Source organism: Haliotis cracherodii, unplaced genomic scaffold (assembly GCF_022045235.1).
Source record: "Haliotis cracherodii isolate W230 unplaced genomic scaffold, xgHalCrac1.p SCAF_15, whole genome shotgun sequence".
Classification (NCBI taxonomy): domain Eukaryota; kingdom Metazoa; phylum Mollusca; class Gastropoda; order Lepetellida; family Haliotidae; genus Haliotis; species Haliotis cracherodii.
In genome coordinates this window covers 1,639,357-1,659,464 of record NW_027266270.1, presented here as the reverse complement: position 1 = coordinate 1,659,464, position 20,108 = coordinate 1,639,357, and the positions used below count along the sequence as shown (strand labels likewise).

The 20,108-nt window shown below is 42.4% G+C and overlaps 1 protein-coding gene across 1 annotated transcript in view; it reads left to right on the top strand.

The window, feature by feature from the left end:
* Nucleotides 1–2,322: 2,322 nt before the first annotated feature.
* The window catches only part of LOC139462611 (sperm-specific sodium:proton exchanger-like), a 49,143-nt gene continuing 31,357 nt past the window's right edge, over nt 2,323–20,108 (top strand). Inside the window, exons 1-11 of the mRNA XM_071244445.1 lie at nt 2,323–2,446; nt 3,630–3,890; nt 4,591–4,728; nt 6,558–6,674; nt 7,883–8,044; nt 8,603–8,711; nt 10,626–10,769; nt 13,188–13,359; nt 16,105–16,186; nt 17,264–17,366; nt 17,972–18,050. Coding sequence (XP_071100546.1) covers nt 2,323–2,446; nt 3,630–3,890; nt 4,591–4,728; nt 6,558–6,674; nt 7,883–8,044; nt 8,603–8,711; nt 10,626–10,769; nt 13,188–13,359; nt 16,105–16,186; nt 17,264–17,366; nt 17,972–18,050 — 1,491 coding nt within the window. The remainder of the gene's footprint in view (nt 2,447–3,629; nt 3,891–4,590; nt 4,729–6,557; nt 6,675–7,882; nt 8,045–8,602; nt 8,712–10,625; nt 10,770–13,187; nt 13,360–16,104; nt 16,187–17,263; nt 17,367–17,971; nt 18,051–20,108) is intronic.

Here is a 20,108-nt window from a genome sequence, read left to right as displayed (position 1 = left end):
TAACAAACCTGATCCCGGTGTAAATGGTTGACAATCACGTCAAAGGTCAAGGTCACACCGTCTTACGACTTACCCCTTACCACTGCGATCTGAACCCTACAGAGACATTTGGAGCCACATGGACTTGTAGTCATGTTGTCATAACGTTGAGGACAGCCTCCGTGGCTTACTGGATAGTGTCTGCTCGATCCTCGGCCTCGTCATACCAAACGACTTTAAACGATGGTACTTGTTGTTACCCTGCCTGGCGCTCGGTATGAAGGCGCCATATCAAGGACTGGTCGGCTCGGAGTCTTGTGCCCGAGTGGTGTGTCCATGTTAAACTGCAGCATGGTATCTCCCTGGGCCACCACTATAAAACCCGACTTTAAAAGATGGCACTTGTTGTTACCCTGCCTAGCTGGCGTTAAGGGATAAAGCAAAGACTGGTCGGGTCAGACTCGGTATATTGCGTGTAAGTGAGGTATCCTTGTTAAACTGTGACATGGTATCTCAGTGGACTAGCACTATAGTACCTGCATTAGATCGGACTAGTACAAACAGACACACGCTAAAATAGTGCATGCAGTTGTCTTGAACTCGCCTCCGTCTCACCCCATTCTCACATCTTGAACTCCGCGGGTGACCCCGTCTCACCCCATTCTCACATCTTGAACTCCGCGGGTGACCCCGTTTCACATCACCTCCTAAAATTTTCAAAATCTGCCCCCGACTGGAACCCGCTAAACACGCCTCTGGCGAGGTTTGGAACTCATTATTCGGGATAAAGCCGTCAAAACAGGTGTACCCGTCATATTGGGCGACGGGAATGAAGGTTTTTGCAGGTTACCTGACGCTTTAAATACATTCCTACTGTTTTTTCCCGACAATCTGGCTGCGACACTTGAATATTAACAACCATGTGGACAGTCAGCAAACACATACTCAACTTTTGTAAGGTCCTTCCTGTGTTCCGAGCTCATTTCTAAAGGACCCGCGAAGATCCGTCTTCAGTAACCTACGGACCATGCTTACGTAAGTAAGAGGCGTTTTAAATATTTTTTATACCATCAACGAATAGTATTTGACTAGTTGTTGGGGTCAGTTTCCTTATTCCAGTAATATATTCACAACCGGTCGTGCTAACTTATTTGTAGTCCTGCACCATGACCGTGGAATATATTTATTTTATGAAAAAATAATAATCTAGAAATGCATACAAAAGCAATTCTAGCCAGCTCAAACTAGCTCTATTCCACTCTGAAATCAGCATAGGGAATTTTTTTATTTTTAGAGTCAAGAAGGATATTGTGTAATATAAGATTTCAGAGACTAAATGTTAGTCTAACTTATTTGATGAAGCTTCAGAGCTACCACACAGTGTAGGAGTGAGTATCTGTAGTTTGCGCCGCCTGGTGGACCGACCAGTCCATGGTCTGGAAGGCGTTGCAATGTTACCATGGGTTACGCAAGTAAAACAGTAAACAAGTCGTACAGAAAGGTGAATTTTTTTGTCCAAGAGCTATTTCTTTGAAGACTTGTTGTAAAGCGTTGCCCCGGGCCGTGTTTCCCTAACGTGGGCAAATACGTGATGTGGGTTTACATCAGTGGTACACTCCCTTCAGAATCGCGTCTTGTAGAAGGCATGCAACCTTTTTAGTTATTTCTTTAACGGATTTTCCTTATCAATGGGACTTGGGTGGTTCTGTCGCCTAAAGCGACGTCATCAACTGGCCAGGGGTTCGAATCCCAGATCGCCCTAGTGATAATGCTACTTGTAGTCTCCTATAGCTGTCCGAACCCGACTCACTTAATAATAGAATAGGTGGGGATACAGACACTTAGTCCGATTTTAAGAAAATTATATATTTTTTAATAATATTGAATAAATTTGCTTCACCTAGGACATTAAAAGTTTTGATTTACATATGAAAAACTTTTTTCAAAATTTCCAACTTTCCTCAAAGTAATGCAGGTGTAGGCCCAGAGTGACGTGATATTATACCGGAATACTGTTCAAGGTGGAGTACGTATAACACACAACTAACTCATCGACTTGGTTCAGATAACCAACTTATATATTTTGAAGATACTTATTTCCCGACTATATTAACTTGAAACTACTGTAAACATTAACAATTTGGTGAACAATTTCAATCTCTTGACACTCTTATCAAGTGAGTATCAAACACAGCTACGTTGTTCCACGGGAAACTCTTCTGACGTCATCGTGTTATCTTATTACGTCACGTATGCACTTCCGGTTATGAAACAAATGGCGACTGAACGTCGCATTCAATATATTGATTTGTCTGTGGGATTCTAATTTTGCAGGAATGGGCCATGAATGTTTCCAGCGACAACATTAGCGACCCAGTGGCCAATGTTACGGACCACAGGGCCAATTATGACAACGGTGGAAGCGCAGACGTTATACTTTTTATTTTTGCCAGTTGTGCACTTGGAGGTAAGATCTACTATTCTGAGTATTCATGCTATTGCAACAGCTAAATATGGTAGGGGCCCTAGTAGGCATTTTTGTTTGATCTTATGGATTTTACCATATGCACTGTGATCTTCATGTAAAATGTAAAATTACTGAAAGCAAAGACGATCCACGGATACGTCTTTGGACGATCTATTTAATGGTCTCTGTTGAAAGTTATATTTTAGAAATTTGATAATCATTTGATCGAAAGAACTTAACACTGGGTCTATATTAGGCTGATGCCAAAACGAAACTGTGTTGTGGGCTCATGACACTAGACCTATAGCTGTAGTTCTGTCAAAATATGAACTGCTGTGGACATGAAGCGGCAGTCAGTGACTCATTACCCCATGCTCGTCCATATTTACATTTGTTTTGTTTTGTTTGTTTGTTGTTTAACCCCGCACCTAGCAATATTCCAGCTATATGACGGTGGTCTGTAAATAATTGAGTCTGGACCAGATAAACCAATGATTGGCATCATGAGCATCGATTCAGGCAATTGGGATATGATGACATGCATCAACCAAGTCAGCGAGCCTGACCACCCGATCCAGTTAGTCGCCTCTCACGACAATCATAGTCGCCTTTTACGGCAAGCATGGGTTGCTGAAGACCTATTCAACCCCGGATCTTCACAGGTCCCTTATTTACAGGATACAGTGATACAGTTATTATGTTGCTGATTGCTGCAGGAAAAAATATCACTCCTTTCCAGACTGTTCCTGATTCTTAAATCTTTGGTGATTCCAGCACAGTATTGTGTTGAAAGAGGACTAAGAATGGGGTGTATGGGACCTGGATGCCTGAATGCTTGTGTGTCACCATGGAGACCTGGCTTAGAATGGTTCCCAGCACTTCATGCTCGTTGTAAGAAGTGATTAATTTTAAAAAATGTCATCAATTTGTGTGCTCTGTAAACATCTAAGCCCTGCATCTCTTTGGGATTTCATCCCACTTGAACCAAACATGAGTGAAAAAAACTGAAATACTGTTTAAAGCAGCATTAACTCACTCACTGAGAGTGAAGGGGTCATAGCCCTAATGTTAACAGTCACTTAATTTGAAGTGTCCCTAGATAAACAATTAGATACTATAGGAAGAAACCTTAAGAGCTCATAAAAAACCCATAATAACAAAAAATATTTCTTTCTCACAACAGCACTTGTCCGTCAGATTATACGGAGCATAAAGATTGCTCTTCCATACACCGTGGTGCTGTTGCTGTTGGGCATGTTGTTTGGCCTTGTGTCCAAAAAGGTTCCCGTATTGCAACGCTATGTGGCCATTGTGGATACAAACCCCCATGTCATTCTCTTCGTCTTTCTGCCTGTGCTTATCTTTGAGTCGGCCTTCGCCATGGAGGTGCACACATTCAAGAAATGTTTCTTCCAAGTGCTGCTGTTGGCAGTGCCAGGGCTTGGTGAGTACACCAACATTTACATAATTCAGCTACTTTGCAGACAAATTGTCAGGAATAAATATATATATATATACGTTCCTTTTTTCTTTAAATTTGCTTTTCATACATTCTGGACAACCCGAAATAAGGGGAAAAGATGATATAATGTTCCGTAGTTTACAGACAAATTCTTACCATCCACAAATGTAAAATCACAACATCATGCTTTGATTACTCTTTAATGGGATTATCACAAATGTGTTTCAGTTTTACTAATACAAACTTTTAGCATATTATTTGACCCAAATTTTGTATGCTTCATTGTATCATCAGTAATATTGAGCAACAGTAAGTGTCACATGACATTTGAAGTTCATATACCCGAGTATAAACGAAATCAATAAGTCTATTTAGTATTTATAAGTATAATATCGATTTCATAACATTAAAAAGGAGAAAGATTCATAAATAGTGTATGCAATAGTTCATGTTGTCCCTTGTGTGTCACAATGAACATTGCTGACCTTATTTTATGTAGTCTGTGATTGTGGCTTCTCATTGTAGACACAGTGTATAGTATAATCAAAGGGCATTCTTGGGTCCATCAGGTTTGTTGCTATTGTATTCAGTCTGGGGAACACCCTAAAACTTTAACATTATGGTAAGTGCAAAGACCTTGTGTTTTCAATGTAACCCTCTGCCTGCCCTGGTTGCCCTGCAGCCCTGATGGCCCTGCTGACCTGCATCTTGGCGCTGTACCTATTCACCTACGGCTGGGACTGGAACATCGGCATGATGTTTGGCTCCATCCTCAGCGCAACAGACCCTATCGCAGTCGTAGCCATTCTCCGAGACATTGGTTTGTAGGTTTCTTGAAGGATTCATAAGGCCAGTAGGAATAGGTCATTTAGTTTAACACTGTTCCAAAGACACACGCTTCCATCTGAAGTGAATTTAGTCATCATGTTTCTTTCTTTCAAACTTACCCATGAAGATCTGGGTAGAATAGGTCTTCAGCAATCCATGTGTGTCGTAAGAGGCGGCTAACGGCATTAGGTGGTCAGTAGGGCTGTTACGATTCACTCGCGTTTTCGGTGAATTGAACCGTATCCATTCATGAATTGAATTCGTTATTTGTGACCAATAGAATTGAATATTCATAAATATACAGTCATGTTCATTTACATACCCTGTATCTAAACATATCCATAAGAACATATTATATTCATAGATTTCGTGAAAGACAACACTCTTATAACATTTCATTTGACAGTAATGTGGTCACTGGTCATTGTTGCATTTGAGCAGATACTAGCACCTGGATAAGTGCAGTATATGAATGTATAATATGTTAATAATTAACAAACCATGTCAAATAATTTGTGTTGCTTTTGTTTCACTGAATATAACAAATAATACATCAACTTCTGACTTGTTATTGTATTTGTGAATTAATATTCGTATTCGTTACTCTATATTCGTGATACGAATCGCATTAGCCTCATAGTGTATTCGTTGCAGCCCTAGTGGTCAGGCTCACTGACTTGGTTCATGGATGTCATCGTATCCCAATTGTATAGATCAATGCTCATGATGTCAATCACTGGACTGTCTGGTCCAGACTCGATTATGTACAGACCGCCATCATATAGCTGAAATATTGCTGACTGCGGCGTTAAACAACAAACAAACAAATAAATCTTTCAAACAAGTAATACAAATAACCCCTCCTTATCTCTTCAAATAATAACATGTCTGATATTAACATAATTAGTTATGTTCTAATTGTCACATTTCTGTGTCATGGAATACATGATGAGAGAGTTTGGTTTTAATATTGTCAGTACCATGGCCATGTCCTGATAGATAACATATTGTCAGTACCATGGCCATGTCCTGTTAGATAACATATTGTCAGTACCATGGCCATGTCCTGTTAGATAACATATTGTCAGTACCATGGCCATGTCCTGATAGATAACATATTGTCAGCACCTTATCCATGCTCATTGGTTTTCCAGAAGTAACAAACTACAGTTTTGGGTAATCCTCCTACATTGCAGTGAGATGCTGATGTAAATGAAAGTACTGCTAAAAGAACTGATCTAACTCACTCACTCATCTCAGTCTCCTTCAGCCACTCACTGATCTCCCAAAACCCAATAATCCCTATATTTGATTTATTATGACTGCAGCTTTATGTACCTGATTCACTTAATGTACATGTTCCTCCGGGCTGTATTATTTACATGTCATTTTGAGTGAGTGAGTGAGTGAGTGGGTTTAACACCGCTTTATCAGTTATATAACTATCGTCTAAACTTAATGTGATGAAAGCTGTATAATAATGCAGGTCTTAGATGCTTACAACTGCAAAGGTATGGTGCTGACAAACCAAGAAAATTCAGGATGAATCTAGAAGTCCCGCTCACTCACTCACTCACTCACTCAAACACTCACTCACCAAACACTCACTCACCAAACACTCACTCACTCACTCAATCACTCACTCACCCACTCACTCACCCACTCACTCACTCACCCACCCACTCATTCACTCACTCACTCACCCAGCCACGCACCCCCTCACTCACTCACTTACTCACTCTCCCACCCACTCACCCCCTCACTCAATCAACTCACCAAGCCGTCCACTCACCCCCTCACTCACTCACTCACTCACTGCAGGTGCCTCCAAGAAGCTGGCCATGGTGACTGAAGGGGAGTCTCTTCTGAATGATGGCGCTGCCATCGTCCTTTTCAAAGTATTCCTCAACCTGGCTACATCAACCACACCTAGTAACGGTAAAAGTATTTACTGCTCTCAATACTCCCAGGTAAAGATGGAAAAAGGCCTGTGATGGAGTGACAGATTTACCTTTATTATACTTCCCAAACATTCTCATTTACTTGTTTTACAGAGATCAGGGGAAATACAGCTGATATTTTCACGACTATGGAGTACCATGTGAAATGCATGGTGTTTTAGTTAGTTAATGCAATCAGTTGTTCCAGTTCTTACTTAATACTCTGTAATTGTCTGTGTGCCACCAGCAGTGCGACTTGTTAATTATAAATGAAGATTGAAAGGTTACTGTAGCAATTAAGATTTACTCAAGTTTCCAGAAAATTTAGATTTTAGAACGCATGAACAATATTTTTCAAATACTACGTATATGAATGAAGATAAGCCGATCTCATAGATAAGCCGATCTCATAGATAAGCCGAGGTATTAACTTGGTCCTTGAAATCTGTGTCAGTATATTATGTGCGGTAGATAAGCCGGACCTCCAACCGAAAACTATGTCTCGTCATGATTTGTCATAAGAATAGAAAATCAACAAGTCCGTATTGAATTACACAAGTTAATTGTGTTGTTACACCCTGGTTATATAAAGGGTTTAGTTGTATATCTCGACTCATGTTTGTAATCTTCGTAATCTATTTTATTCATTTTAATCAATCTTTGATTCAATAATATTTAGATTAATTTTGGTGTCCATCCGGTACTTACGACTTCCGTTTATTTGGTATTGGCTGACCTGGGATACGAGGGGTGTTTGAAATATTCTGAGCCAAACTATAAAGGATGTATTATAAGTACCGGTTAACAGTTTGCATATATACACTATTTTTGATTGCAGGCTGCATTTAAACCAAATTCACAACCAGGCAGCATACATCTGCAGGCATCAAAATGATTTATTCCCTGTTGATGAAAATAGACATAATTGGCTACCGCAATGTCATCAAGTATCTGCAACTGAGAGGGCCATCCCCAAAAGCCATCCATGCAAAGATGGTGTCCCCTATATTTTCTATATTCCCCCAAATTTCTCTATGTTCCCCTGTACTCTAATTTCGCTTCTATTTCCCAGCATTCCCTATTTCTCCCAACATGTCCCTACGTTTCCCTTGTATCTAGTACTGGTCGTCGGTTTGACAGATGACGGGTGTCTTGCCCTGAACTTATTGCCATGAGTTTGAAGCTGTGTGTTGTTTCTGCCTGCAGGTGGGCAGATAGTCCTGTCCTTTCTGCAAGTGGCACTGGGAGGTCCAGCGTTCGGCTTACTCATGGCCAAACTCACCCTGTTCTGGCTGTCTCGGATCTTCAATGATGCTCTGGCCGAGATCACCATTACACTTGCATCAACGTACATCACATTCTACGTTGGTGAGTTGTGCTGAAAAATGAAGGTCTTCTTGTTTAAATTGCGATTTACCCCGATTATGTTTCTAGGTTTGCCGGCACCATACCCATGCTCCTGGGTTTTACATAAGTTGCAAAGCAGCCTTAAAATCACTCACTCACTCTTCGTGTTAAATAAAATGTTGTCATTTGTGGATGAGGACGCAGTCTGTACTCTTGCAAATTTGGGAAACATGATCAGGTTCAGGAGTAAGTCTGAAGATCCAGAGTAGAATAGGTCTTCAGCAACCCATGTTTGTCGTAAAAGGTGACTAGCAGGATCGGGTGGTCAGGCTTGCTGACTTGGTTGATGCATCACAATGTATCCCAATTGTCTGGAACGATGCTCATGAGATCAACCACTGGATTGTCTGGTCCAGACTCAATTATGTACAGACCACCGTCATATAGCTGGAATATTGCTGAGTGTGGCGTTAAACAACAAACAAACAAACAAACAAACAATATACAGTTAAAAAAGACACATCAATATTGCCGTAGATGAAGGTGAGTGGTATTGATGCCATGTTGGTCTGTATGTAGGTGAGGAGTTCCTAGGTGTGTCTGGAGTTCTGTCTGTAGTGGTGTTGGGAGTTGTGATGAGCAGCAAGAGAACCAGTATCAGCCCCGAGGTGGAAACTTTCCTTCATCGGTAAGTGTGTTCGTCAGTACCCCACGGGAACCTGGGTCACAATAGGTCCCAGCCTTTTCATCTTAAGGGCAACCTACATCGATCGGGTGGCCAGACCCTGTAATTGTGTTTTATTTATTGTCCCCCGCCGCGCGAAAGCGCGAAGCGGGGGATATAGTATTCACGACGGTCCGTTTGTTGCCGCGATATCTCAAGAACTAAACACTGGATTGTCTTCATATTTGGAACTATGGTGTATATACAGACTCCGCAGACACCAGTCGGTTTTGGTGACCTTGACCCTATTTTCAAGGTCACAGCAGGCAAATCCGCTTTTGTAGTTGGAAAACGGTGTTGCCGTGATATCTCAAGAACTAATCGCTGGATTGTCTTCATATTTGGAAGTATGGTGTATATACAGACACCGCACACACCAGTCGGTTTTGGTGACCTTGACCTCATTTTCAAGGTCACAGCAGGCAAATCTGCTTTTGGAGTTGGAAAATGGTGTTGCCGCAATATCTCAAGAACTAATCGCTGGATTGTCTTCATATTTGGTACTATGGTGTATATACAGGCGGGGGACATTTCGTCACTTTGTGACAAATACTTGTTTTAGTTGATGCAGTGACACCAGTTGTACATACATATGTTAGATAAAACAATGAGGTGAGTATAAATAAATTGAAAAGATTACATGACATGTAATTGGCTGCCTTAGCAATTTTTGTTGTTTGTTTCCACACTGACATGCAAGGGTATCGGGCACTTTCTGTGATAGATATACAAACAATAAAATCATGAGGGAACTAGATTAATTTCATCATACTGCTTCTGGCAATAACAGTACAGCATTAGAAATTGGCTCTCATCCTATAGTCCTTGAGTAACTGCTCAATAGGACTTATAAGCGGAAATTTGCCATTTTAAAGGATTTTGCTATATGTTATCATAAGGACTAGTGGAAATTTGCCATTTTAAAGGATTTTGCTATATGTTATCATAAGGACTAGTGGACATTTGCCATTTTAAAGGATTTTGCTTTTTGTTATAAGGAATAGTGGAAATATGCCATTTTAAAAGGTTTTCATATATGTTATCATCATAAGGACTAGTAGAAATTTACCATTTTTAAGGTTTTTGCTATTATATATGTTATCATCATAATGACTAGTGCACTAGAAATGTGAGTTTCTACTGCTGTAGGATAGATATCTCACTTTGTTGTTTTGAGAAGGGGAGAAGGAAGGACTTGTTCCTATTATGTTCCTGACTTGAACCTCCTTTGGGCTGCTGTTGATGTGACTGTATACATTGTGGGGGACACTGGACATCATGTCCACTACTGGTTTGTCTGGTCCAGACTCTGTTAATGACTGGACACCATGATGTAGCTGCAGTACTGCTGACTGTGGTTTAAACAACAAAGTATATGTCTGTCATAAAGTTATTCTGTGCTACCAAACTCCATATATAAACAAAATAATTAGTACTTGAAAATACAGCCCAGCTCACACATGCTGTCAACTTTTGGTTTTACTAATCCAGACTTATCTACAGGGTGTCTGCTGGAATACTGCTGACTAAGGGATAAGACAACATTAACACATGCACTCACTCTGTAAATAATTTCAGGTTTTGGAATGCTCTTGCTATCAACCACTGGTTTGCCTGGTCCAGACTTGACTTATTATTACAGGAGTCTTTGCTGGAATATTGCTGACTAGGGGATAAGACAACATGTACTTACTCACTCACTTACTACATTAGAAATTGGCACTAGTCCTATAGTCCTTGCCAAATTGCCCAATAGTAAGGTATCCTAAGGACTAGTAGAAATATGCCATTTTTAAGGGTTTTGCTATATAGTATCATTATAAGGACTAGTGGACTCAAACTGTTAGTTTCTACTGCTACTTACCATCTCTATCTTAGGTTCTGGGAGACTCTGGCCTATTTGGCCAACACTCTGATCTTCATCCTGGTGGGTGTGATCATCTCGGAGAAGGTCATCTACAAGATACACGGCACTGACTGGTTCTTCATGTTCGCTCTCTACTTCGGCCTCAACGTCATCAGGTAAACAACCTACACAGCATCACACTGTAGACACACACCACCGATGAGGTGACCTGTGACCTTGATATGACCCTAATGCAGTAATTCTTCTAGGGACCCATGGCAATAAGACTTTGTCGTAATTTTATAAACTATTAATTGGACATACTTCTATACACGCACGCACGCACGCACACAACACACACACAACACACACACAACACACACACACATTTTCTGTGGTCACATGACTATTTTGACTGCCTTTTAACATCACGTTGCTGGGTATTCACTGTAACAAAGAGACAAAGGATGTATTCTACAACAATCACAGAAATACGATACACAGGATCCTATCTTGACCTGAAATCAGTTTGATATTTGCCAGACACTGTCTGACATTTTCCTTTGGTTGATGTTTGAAGTCCATTAAAGGCTGATGAGATCTGTTTATTGATTGTATATTCAGGTTCTTTCAGACAGGAAGAAAGTGTAAATACATTCTATCATCACCAAACCTTTTGTCTCCTTCTTTTGATGAATGCTTATACATTGTTTATTACAAGGAGTGAGCATTATCTGGGTTACATGGGTAAATAGTTAAAGAATTAGTTGTGCTCCACAATGAATAAACTGCAGGTGATATAACAACGGGCAAAGAGCATGCATTGCAGTCCCACGTGACATTGATGAGATTATCTGCATATTCCCATATGCAAAGGGGGTGTGTCTGGATCTCAGTAGGAAGTGACAACATTGAGTCGATGGCTTGTGGTATAGACAAGTTTACTTTACACAAGTAGTCACCATGTGTCAGGTCAGTACATCGTGGTTGTTGTGTTGGTGTTGCTATGGAGCACCTCACCTCACCTCACCTCACCTCACCGAGCCAAAGCTAGGCCAAGGGTGAGGCCTTCCTATTCTCTCTTCTCTGAACCAAGGCTTATATATCCAAAGCCATTTGACACAGATTACGTCATTAATATAAGCAACAGTAACAACAAGAATGACAGCTGACATTCCTTGTACAGTACAATGGGGATTAGCAATTGGGATAAGCATCTTAGAAGTAATGGCAGTTAAGTGATTGTAGGAATATATGGCTACAGGAAAATAGGCCTTTGGAATTAAATGTTAATTCAGACAAAGGTTGTCTCAAATTGGTCGCTATGATAGATACTGTTATGTGTGGATTCCCAAATTGAAACAATATATTAATCAAGAAATCTGTACGTAAAAGAACCTAGTGTGAAACCAACAAATGGTATACAATCAACAATTACAAAATTCACTAAGTTTACAAGTCAGTACAAATTACTGCGCAGCACTTACAGTGGCAGTAAACAATAGAAAGGTAGTACAATATTCAGTGGTATTTGAAATAATATGAAAATCAAATAAATAAAATACAAAAATATAGTGGTGATGGCAAAAGTCAGCGATAATAATGTATAGTCACCAAGCGGAGACAGTGGTCAGGCTTCCGAGATGGGCCTTGGCAGGGAATCAGGGATAATGAGGGATCCTCATGTGCCAGCTGGTTCCTAAGCGATGAAATGCGTGCAAGACAAAATGTGTGCGAAAGATGAGGCAGGCTCACTCTTGTCCCACTATATATGCAGTCTAACCAGCTTCCAGAACTTTCCAGACAATACTGTATGGCTCTATACAATGTTGGATCAGTCTTGCCATTTCCGGAGGTAAATTACACACCACACTAGCATCTAAATATAGTAACTTCTTGATGACTGCTTCGACTAAATTGCACTACATTCCTGACGACTAATCTCTGCCCAAATACAATGCAATGAGCATCTACCAAATCTCAACAGAATCAATGTAACACAGTAAAATACACTGTCATATGACAATACTAGGAATTAAAAGTGTTGTGGCTGTAAAAAAAATAGTGGGGAAAATGCTTGTTTTGAAGTCATAATCCGATACCAGTCTGGCCTGATCAGCTTCAGTTGGCAACTGAAGCTGATCAGGCCAGACCAGTGTCCAGTAGCACTGCACTAAGCATGCACCAGCTAGTTTTCTCATGAATCTTAGTTATCATCCAAATGGGAATAGGATTGCATAATGTTTGATACAGTAACAAAAATGCTGACCTATTCCTGGCAATCATATTCTTTGACATTACGGGCCATTTAATATGCAACACATCGGTTACGGGATGACATGGCAGGACGGGCTGGTGTTGACGTCTATGTGTGTGTATATTACAGAGGTCTGGTGATAGGTCTGATGTGTCCTCTACTCCAACACATCGGTTACGGGATGACATGGCAGGACGGGCTGGTGTTGACGTGTATGTGTGTGTATATTACAGAGGTCTGGTGATAGGTCTGATGTGTCCTCTACTGCAACACATTGGTTACGGGATGACGTGGCAGGACGGGCTGGTGTTGACATGTATTTGTGTGTATATTACAGAGGTCTGGTGATAGGTCTGATGTGTCCTCTACTGCAACACATCGGTTACGGGATGACATGGCAGGACGGGCTGGTGTTGACATGGAGCGGGCTGCGAGGGGCAATAGGACTCACCCTAGCTCTGCTGGTGTGGGAGGACCCTAGGTTGAATCAAGACACAGTCAGACACAAGGTGGGTGCGACAGATACCAGTCAGACACAAGGTGGGTGGGGCAGATACCAGTCAGACACAAGGTGGGTGGGGCAGATACCAGTCAGACACAAGGTGGGTGGATACCAGTCAGGCACAAGGTGGGTAGAGAAGATACCAGTCAGGCACAAGGTGGGTAGAGCAGATACCAGTCAGACACAAGGTGGGTGCGACAGATACCAGTCAGACACAAGGTGGGTGGAGCAGTTATCACTCAGACACAAGGTGGGTAGAGAAGATACCAGTCAGACACAAGGTGGGTGCGACAGATACCAGTCAGACACAAGGTGGGTGGAGCAGACATCAGTCAGACACAAGGTGGGTGCGACAGATACCAGTCAGACACAAGGTGGGTAGAGAAGATACCAGTCAGACACAAGGTGGGTGCGACAGATACCAGTCAGACACAAGGTGGGTGGAGCAGACATCAGTCAGACACAAGGTGGGTGGAGCAGATACCAGTCAGACACAAGGTGGGTAGAGCAGATACCAGTCAGACACAAGGTGGGTGCGACAGATACCAGTCAGACACAAGGTGGGTGGATACCAGTCAGACACAAGGTGGGTAGAGCAGATACCAGTCAGACACAAGGTGGGTGCGACAGATACCAGTCAGACACAAGGTGGGTGGAGCAGTTATCACTCAGACACAAGGTGGGTAGAGAAGATACCAGTCAAACACAAGGTGGGTGCGACAGATACCAGTCAGACACAAGGTGGGTGGAGCAGATACCAGTCAGACACAAGGTGGGTGCGACAGATACCAGTCAGACACAAGGTGGGTGGAGCAGACATCAGTCAGACACAAGGTGGGTGCGACAGATACCAGTCAGACACAAGGTGGGTAGAGCAGACATCAGTCAGACACAAGGTGGGTGGAGCAGATACCAGTCAGACACAGGGTGGGTGCGACAGATACCAGTCAGACACAAGGTGGGTGGAGCAGACATCAGTCAGACACAAGGTGGGTGGAGCAGACATCAGTCAGACACAAGGAGGGTGGAGCAGACATCAGTCAGACACAAGGTGGGTGGAGCAGATACCAGTCAGACACAAGGTGGGTGCGACAGATACCAGTCAGACACAAGGTGGGTAGAGCAGATACCAGTCAGACACAAGGTGGGTGCGACAGATACCAGTCAGACACAAGGTGGGTAGAGAAGATACCAGTCAGACACAAGGTGGGTGCGACAGATACCAGTCAGACACAAGGTGGGTGGAGCAGATACCAGTCAGACACAAGGTGGGTGCGACAGATACCAGTCAGACACAAGGTGGGTGGAGCAGACATCAGTCAGACACAAGGTGGGTGGAGCAGATACCAGTCAGACACAAGGTGGGTGGAGCAGACATCAGTCAGACACAAGGAGGGTGGAGCAGACATCAGTCAGACACAAGGTGGGTAGAGAAGATACCAGTCAGACACAAGGTGGGTGCGACAGATACCAGTCAGACACAAGGTGGGTGGAGCAGATACCAGTCAGACACAAGGTGGGTGCGACAGATACCAGTCAGACACAAGGTGGGTGGAGCAGATACCAGTCAGACACAAGGTGGGTGCGACAGATACCAGTCAGACACAAGGTGGGTGGAGCAGACATCAGTCAGACACAAGGAGGGTGGAGCAGACATCAGTCAGACACAAGGTGGGTAGAGAAGATACCAGTCAGACACAAGGTGGGTGCGACAGATACCAGTCAGACACAAGGTGGGTGGAGCAGATACCAGTCAGACACAAGGTGGGTGGAGCAGATACCAGTCAGACACAAGGTGGGTGGAGCAGATACCAGTCAGACACAAGGTGGGTGGAGCAGACATCAGTCAGACACAAGGAGGGTGGAGCAGACATCAGTCAGACACAAGGTGGGTAGAGAAGATACCAGTCAGACACAAGGTGGGTGCGACAGATACCAGTCAGACACAAGGTGGGTGGAGCAGATACCAGTCAGTCACAAGGTGGGTGGAGCAGATATCACTCAGACGCAAGGTGGGTGGAGCAGATATCACTCAGACACAAGGTGGGTGGAGCAGATATCACTCAGACGCAAGGTGGGTGGAGCAGATCAGGCAACATCTCATGTTTTACATTGATTTATTGCAAGGCAAGCTGAATCATGGTGTCAATATGGCCTAGAATGCTGCAGTTAATGCTCTGATTCGTTTATGCAGTCAGAGATATTTCAAGCATTGGCCATGGACAGTTTACCCAAATAAAACAAACATACACTGAATTTGTTTCCACTTTTGCATGGGCTCCCTATCATAGCGATCCAGCTGTGTAAATTTCATTCTAGAGGAGTGAGTGAGTTTGGTTTTACGCCGCTTTTAGCAATATTCCAGCAATATCACGGCGGGGGACACCAGAAATGGGCTTCACACATTGTACCCATGTCGGGAATCGAACCCGTGTGTTCGGCGTGACGAGCGAACGCTTTAACCGCTAGGCTACCCGACCGCCCCCATTCTAGAGGAAGGTTAAGAGATTTATAACCTGTTCTTTTCTGCATTATGTTTTCAAAGTGTGTGGTTTCGGTAACTTTTACTTGCCAGAAGTATCATGGCCAGTCAGTCTCTAGATCCAGAACACTCCCTGCTCCCTGAGTTACCATGGAGAAGTGGACATCCTGATTTACGGTTTCATTGAGAGATTAGTTTGTCGGTAATAACTGAGGTGATGCCATCCAATATGTGATACTCCGGTCAGTGTGTATTGTGATGGTGTTTCAGGTGCTGATCCATGTGGCTGGGGTTGTGTTTCTCACGCTGCTCATCAACGCTACGACCATCCACCCTCTCCTCCGCCTCCTGGGTAAGTGACATCTGTGATGAGGGGAGATACACTGCCTGAGTAAGCTGGGCCCAAAGGGTAATGGCCATGGAATCAGTGACAAGACATTTGACTAGTAACAGAAGCACAAATTTGCCAATCTGGAGACCTGCGCCTCTCCTCTCTCCGACTTGATGTAGCCTATGTTGTGTTCAGCGTAAATAACGAGACAGTGTGTTGTATAGAATTCCAAACAATATGCACTTGGCAGGCAAATTTGGATAACATCCTTAATTTGTTCATTATTATTTCTTTTTAAAGAGGGGGGCACGAGTGGCCCAGTTGTCTAAGGCGCCGCGTTTCGCTGTGCAGAGTTGCGTCCCTTGGGCACGCCAGAAACCTATGGCTGTGGGTTCGAATCCCGGTTCGCCCCAATTATGTTTCTAGGTTTGTCAGCACCATACCCATGCTCGTGGGTTTCACTGAAGTGGTAAACGGCTTAGACCTGCATCACTTCAGGCTTTACTCCCACATTAAGCTGACATGCCGTGATATAACTGGAATAATGTTAAAAGTGGCGTTAAACCCAACTCACTCACTCTTTTTAAAGATCTTCCTTTCTTTAATTCAGATGTATTTGAAATGTATTCTCAGCATTCAATGCAGTAATCAACAACTAATCATGTAACAAATCTTATAATTTTGATAACATTTTCTTTGTAAAGTACAAATTCTCGTACTTTTGGGGTTGAGTCCAATCTGGAACTCAAACCCACGCTCTCAGAGTGAGGCGCCTACTTATCGCCAGCACACAAAGTCAGCAATCTAACCCACTCAGCCACCGAGATTTCAACAAAAATGAAAGTCTGACATCTGGTAGTCTTGATCACAAACTTTGTGTACCCCTCTGACAAGTGTCAATTGGCCACGTTATCAGTGAAGTACAAGCCCCTACAGGAACATAACATGAATTGGGAAGGTATTTAGTTCCAGTTTGGGATTTCTGCTGCTGATTGCTTCAGATTTGTGCTGAATATCAGCCTCAGGGCAGGCCTAGAACATCCTGCACTCTCTCATATTGTTATGTTTTCAGACAAATAAATGTGTAAACTGTTGCAGGCATGAGTGACGTGTCGGCAGCCAAAAGGATGGCCATGGCGAGTGCTCTGCGCTTTATACAGGACCTCAGACAGAAGACACTGAACATGCTGAAAACTGACAGGTCTGTATACATAGACAACCTCAGTGCAATACTCCAATAGAGCTTCAGTCAATAGAGTATCAGCACTAGGGTCAAAGGACAGATAACTCTACATGTATGTGATGGTCTTGACACTACCATGTGTCAGTGCTCTGCACGAGTATTTATAGCTGGCACATCGCCGTGGTCTAGCGGATAGAGCGTCTTGAGAGTCAGTGAGTAGAATTTGAGATGTTCGATTCCCATCGTATCAAAAGATGGCATTTGTTGTTACCCTGCCTGGCGTTAAGGGATAAAGCAAGGACTGGTCGGATAAGACTCGGTCTGCTGTCTAAGAGTAAAAGACCGTTCATCTACCGTTCATTTACCGTAATTCGCTGAAGGGGTACGGTGTAATTTATTTCTTCGCTTAATATTGGAATCTTTTTATCCAAAATACCGAATCCACTAGAGGGGGTTGCGCATTATACTTGGGTGCTCACTAGACTCAAGAAAATATGGTAAGTGAGATTTAAGAAAAAGGGAAAATGTATCATGACAAGCAATGCAGGTTTTGTGTGCATATTTAGAACAATTAGCAGGGAAGTGTAGCCTGCTGGCCTATGACTCGTGTGTTGTGTGTGTAGGTTTCTGGCGGACGCTGACTGGGAGATGGTGGAGAAGGCGTGTGAGATTGAGGACCCTTACAAAACAACAAGGGAGGAGGTAGGCACACGGCCCTCACAAACATTTCACTCTCGACTTGCTGCCATTGTGGAGTTTGTCCATCTGCGTTTTAAGACATTCAAAACTTTCCACTTTTGGGTTCAAGGATTTTTTCGAAAAATATTTTGTCATGATACAATTTGTGGGTAATGAAGTTGGTTTCAAAGATGGTTATACTAGAAGAGATGGTTTTACATTTAGATTTTCTTTTCACTTATCCACAAATAGATGCAAAATTGGTGATGCACTTTAAGTGATAAGCACTCATTGTTATGTAGCTGTGATATGTTTTTTTACATAAAACATGTTATTTTTCATGATATTCAGTTTTTCCCTGTGCAGTTTTCATGCCTAGAGAAACAGGTATGTTTGTGAGGAGGTTGCACAGAGGTGTGGGTACGAAGCACATGAGCACCGGATGGACAGTCAGGGGGCACAAGTAGTCATCAGTTACTGTAGGATGTAGGATGTAGGATGATGCGGTGCGATCATTAGCTGCACACTGCCACAGAGGTAACTAATAATGTCAAGATATGCTGTGCATGTGACGGTCACTTGATCTTCGCCAAGTTGTCATCTGCAGGTTCTTGTCTACTCTTTAGAAATCATGGATTGGAAAAGTTTAGTTTTTAGTGTGGATGTCCAAGAAATGGTTGTAAAAACTTCCAGAGAGATGAATAATAAGTTTGAATTGGCTGAGTCTTACATGGAAAACCACTGACAGTATGATGAAATTCTAGGGTTTTGTTGAAAATGCATTATGAAGGGGAAGAAAGAATCTGTTCATGGCAGAGACGATAGTGCACAATTTTCGCTTCCTGAAAGAGAGCTGATAGAGGTCATTACAGGAAGTGATTAGGATGAAAGGGAATGTGACCAAATAGTATGGTTTGTACGAATGAAATAAGAATACCTCTAGCAACTTAAAAAATACATGTTGTTGGGGGCGGAGGGAGGACAAACTGATGAAGACTTATGTCCCATGACTGTTTCTCCATCACTATGTTAATGCACATGCAAACCACACTGCTGTACGCTTGTAGGCCAGATATACATCAGATATGTCGATCTCTTTATGTATAATGTACACCTGCTGTACAACTGTAGGCCCGATATACATCAGATATGTCGATCTCTTTACGTATAATGTACACCTGCTGTACAACTGTAGGCCAGATATACATCAGATATGTCGATCTCTTTATGTATAATGTACACCTGCTGTACAACTGTAGGCCCGATATACATCAGATATGTCGATCTCTTTATGTATAATGTACACCTGCTGTACAACTGTAGGCCTGATATACATCAGATATGTCGATCTCTTTATGTATAATGTACACCTGCTGTACAACTGTAGGCCAGATATACATCAGATATGTCGATCTCTTTATGTATAATGTACACCTGCTGTACAACTGTAGGCCTGATATACATCAGATATGTCGATCTCTTTATGTATAATGTACACCTGCTGTACAACTGTAGGCCCGATATACATCAGATACGTCGATCTCTTTATGTATAATGTACACCTGCTGTACAACTGTAGGCCTGATATACATCAGATATGTCAATCTCTTTATGTATAATGTACACCTGCTGTACAACTGTAGGCCCGATATACATCAGATATGTCGATCTATTTATGTATAATGTACACCTGCTGTACAACTGTAGGCCCGATATACATCAGATATGTCGATCTCTTTATGTATAATGTACACCTGCTGTACAACTGTAGGCCTGATATACATCAGATATGTCGATCTATTTATGTATAATGTACACCTGCTGTACAACTGTAGGCCCGATATACATCAGATATGTCGATCTCTTTATGTATAATGTACACCTGCTGTACAACTGTAGGCCTGATATACATCAGATATGTCGATCTCTTTATGTATAATGTACACCTGCTGTACAACTGTAGGCCCGATATACATCAGATATGTCGATCTCTTTATGTATAATGTACACCTGCTGTACAACTGTAGGCCCGATATACATCAGATATGTCGATCTCTTTATGTATAATGTACACCTGCTGTA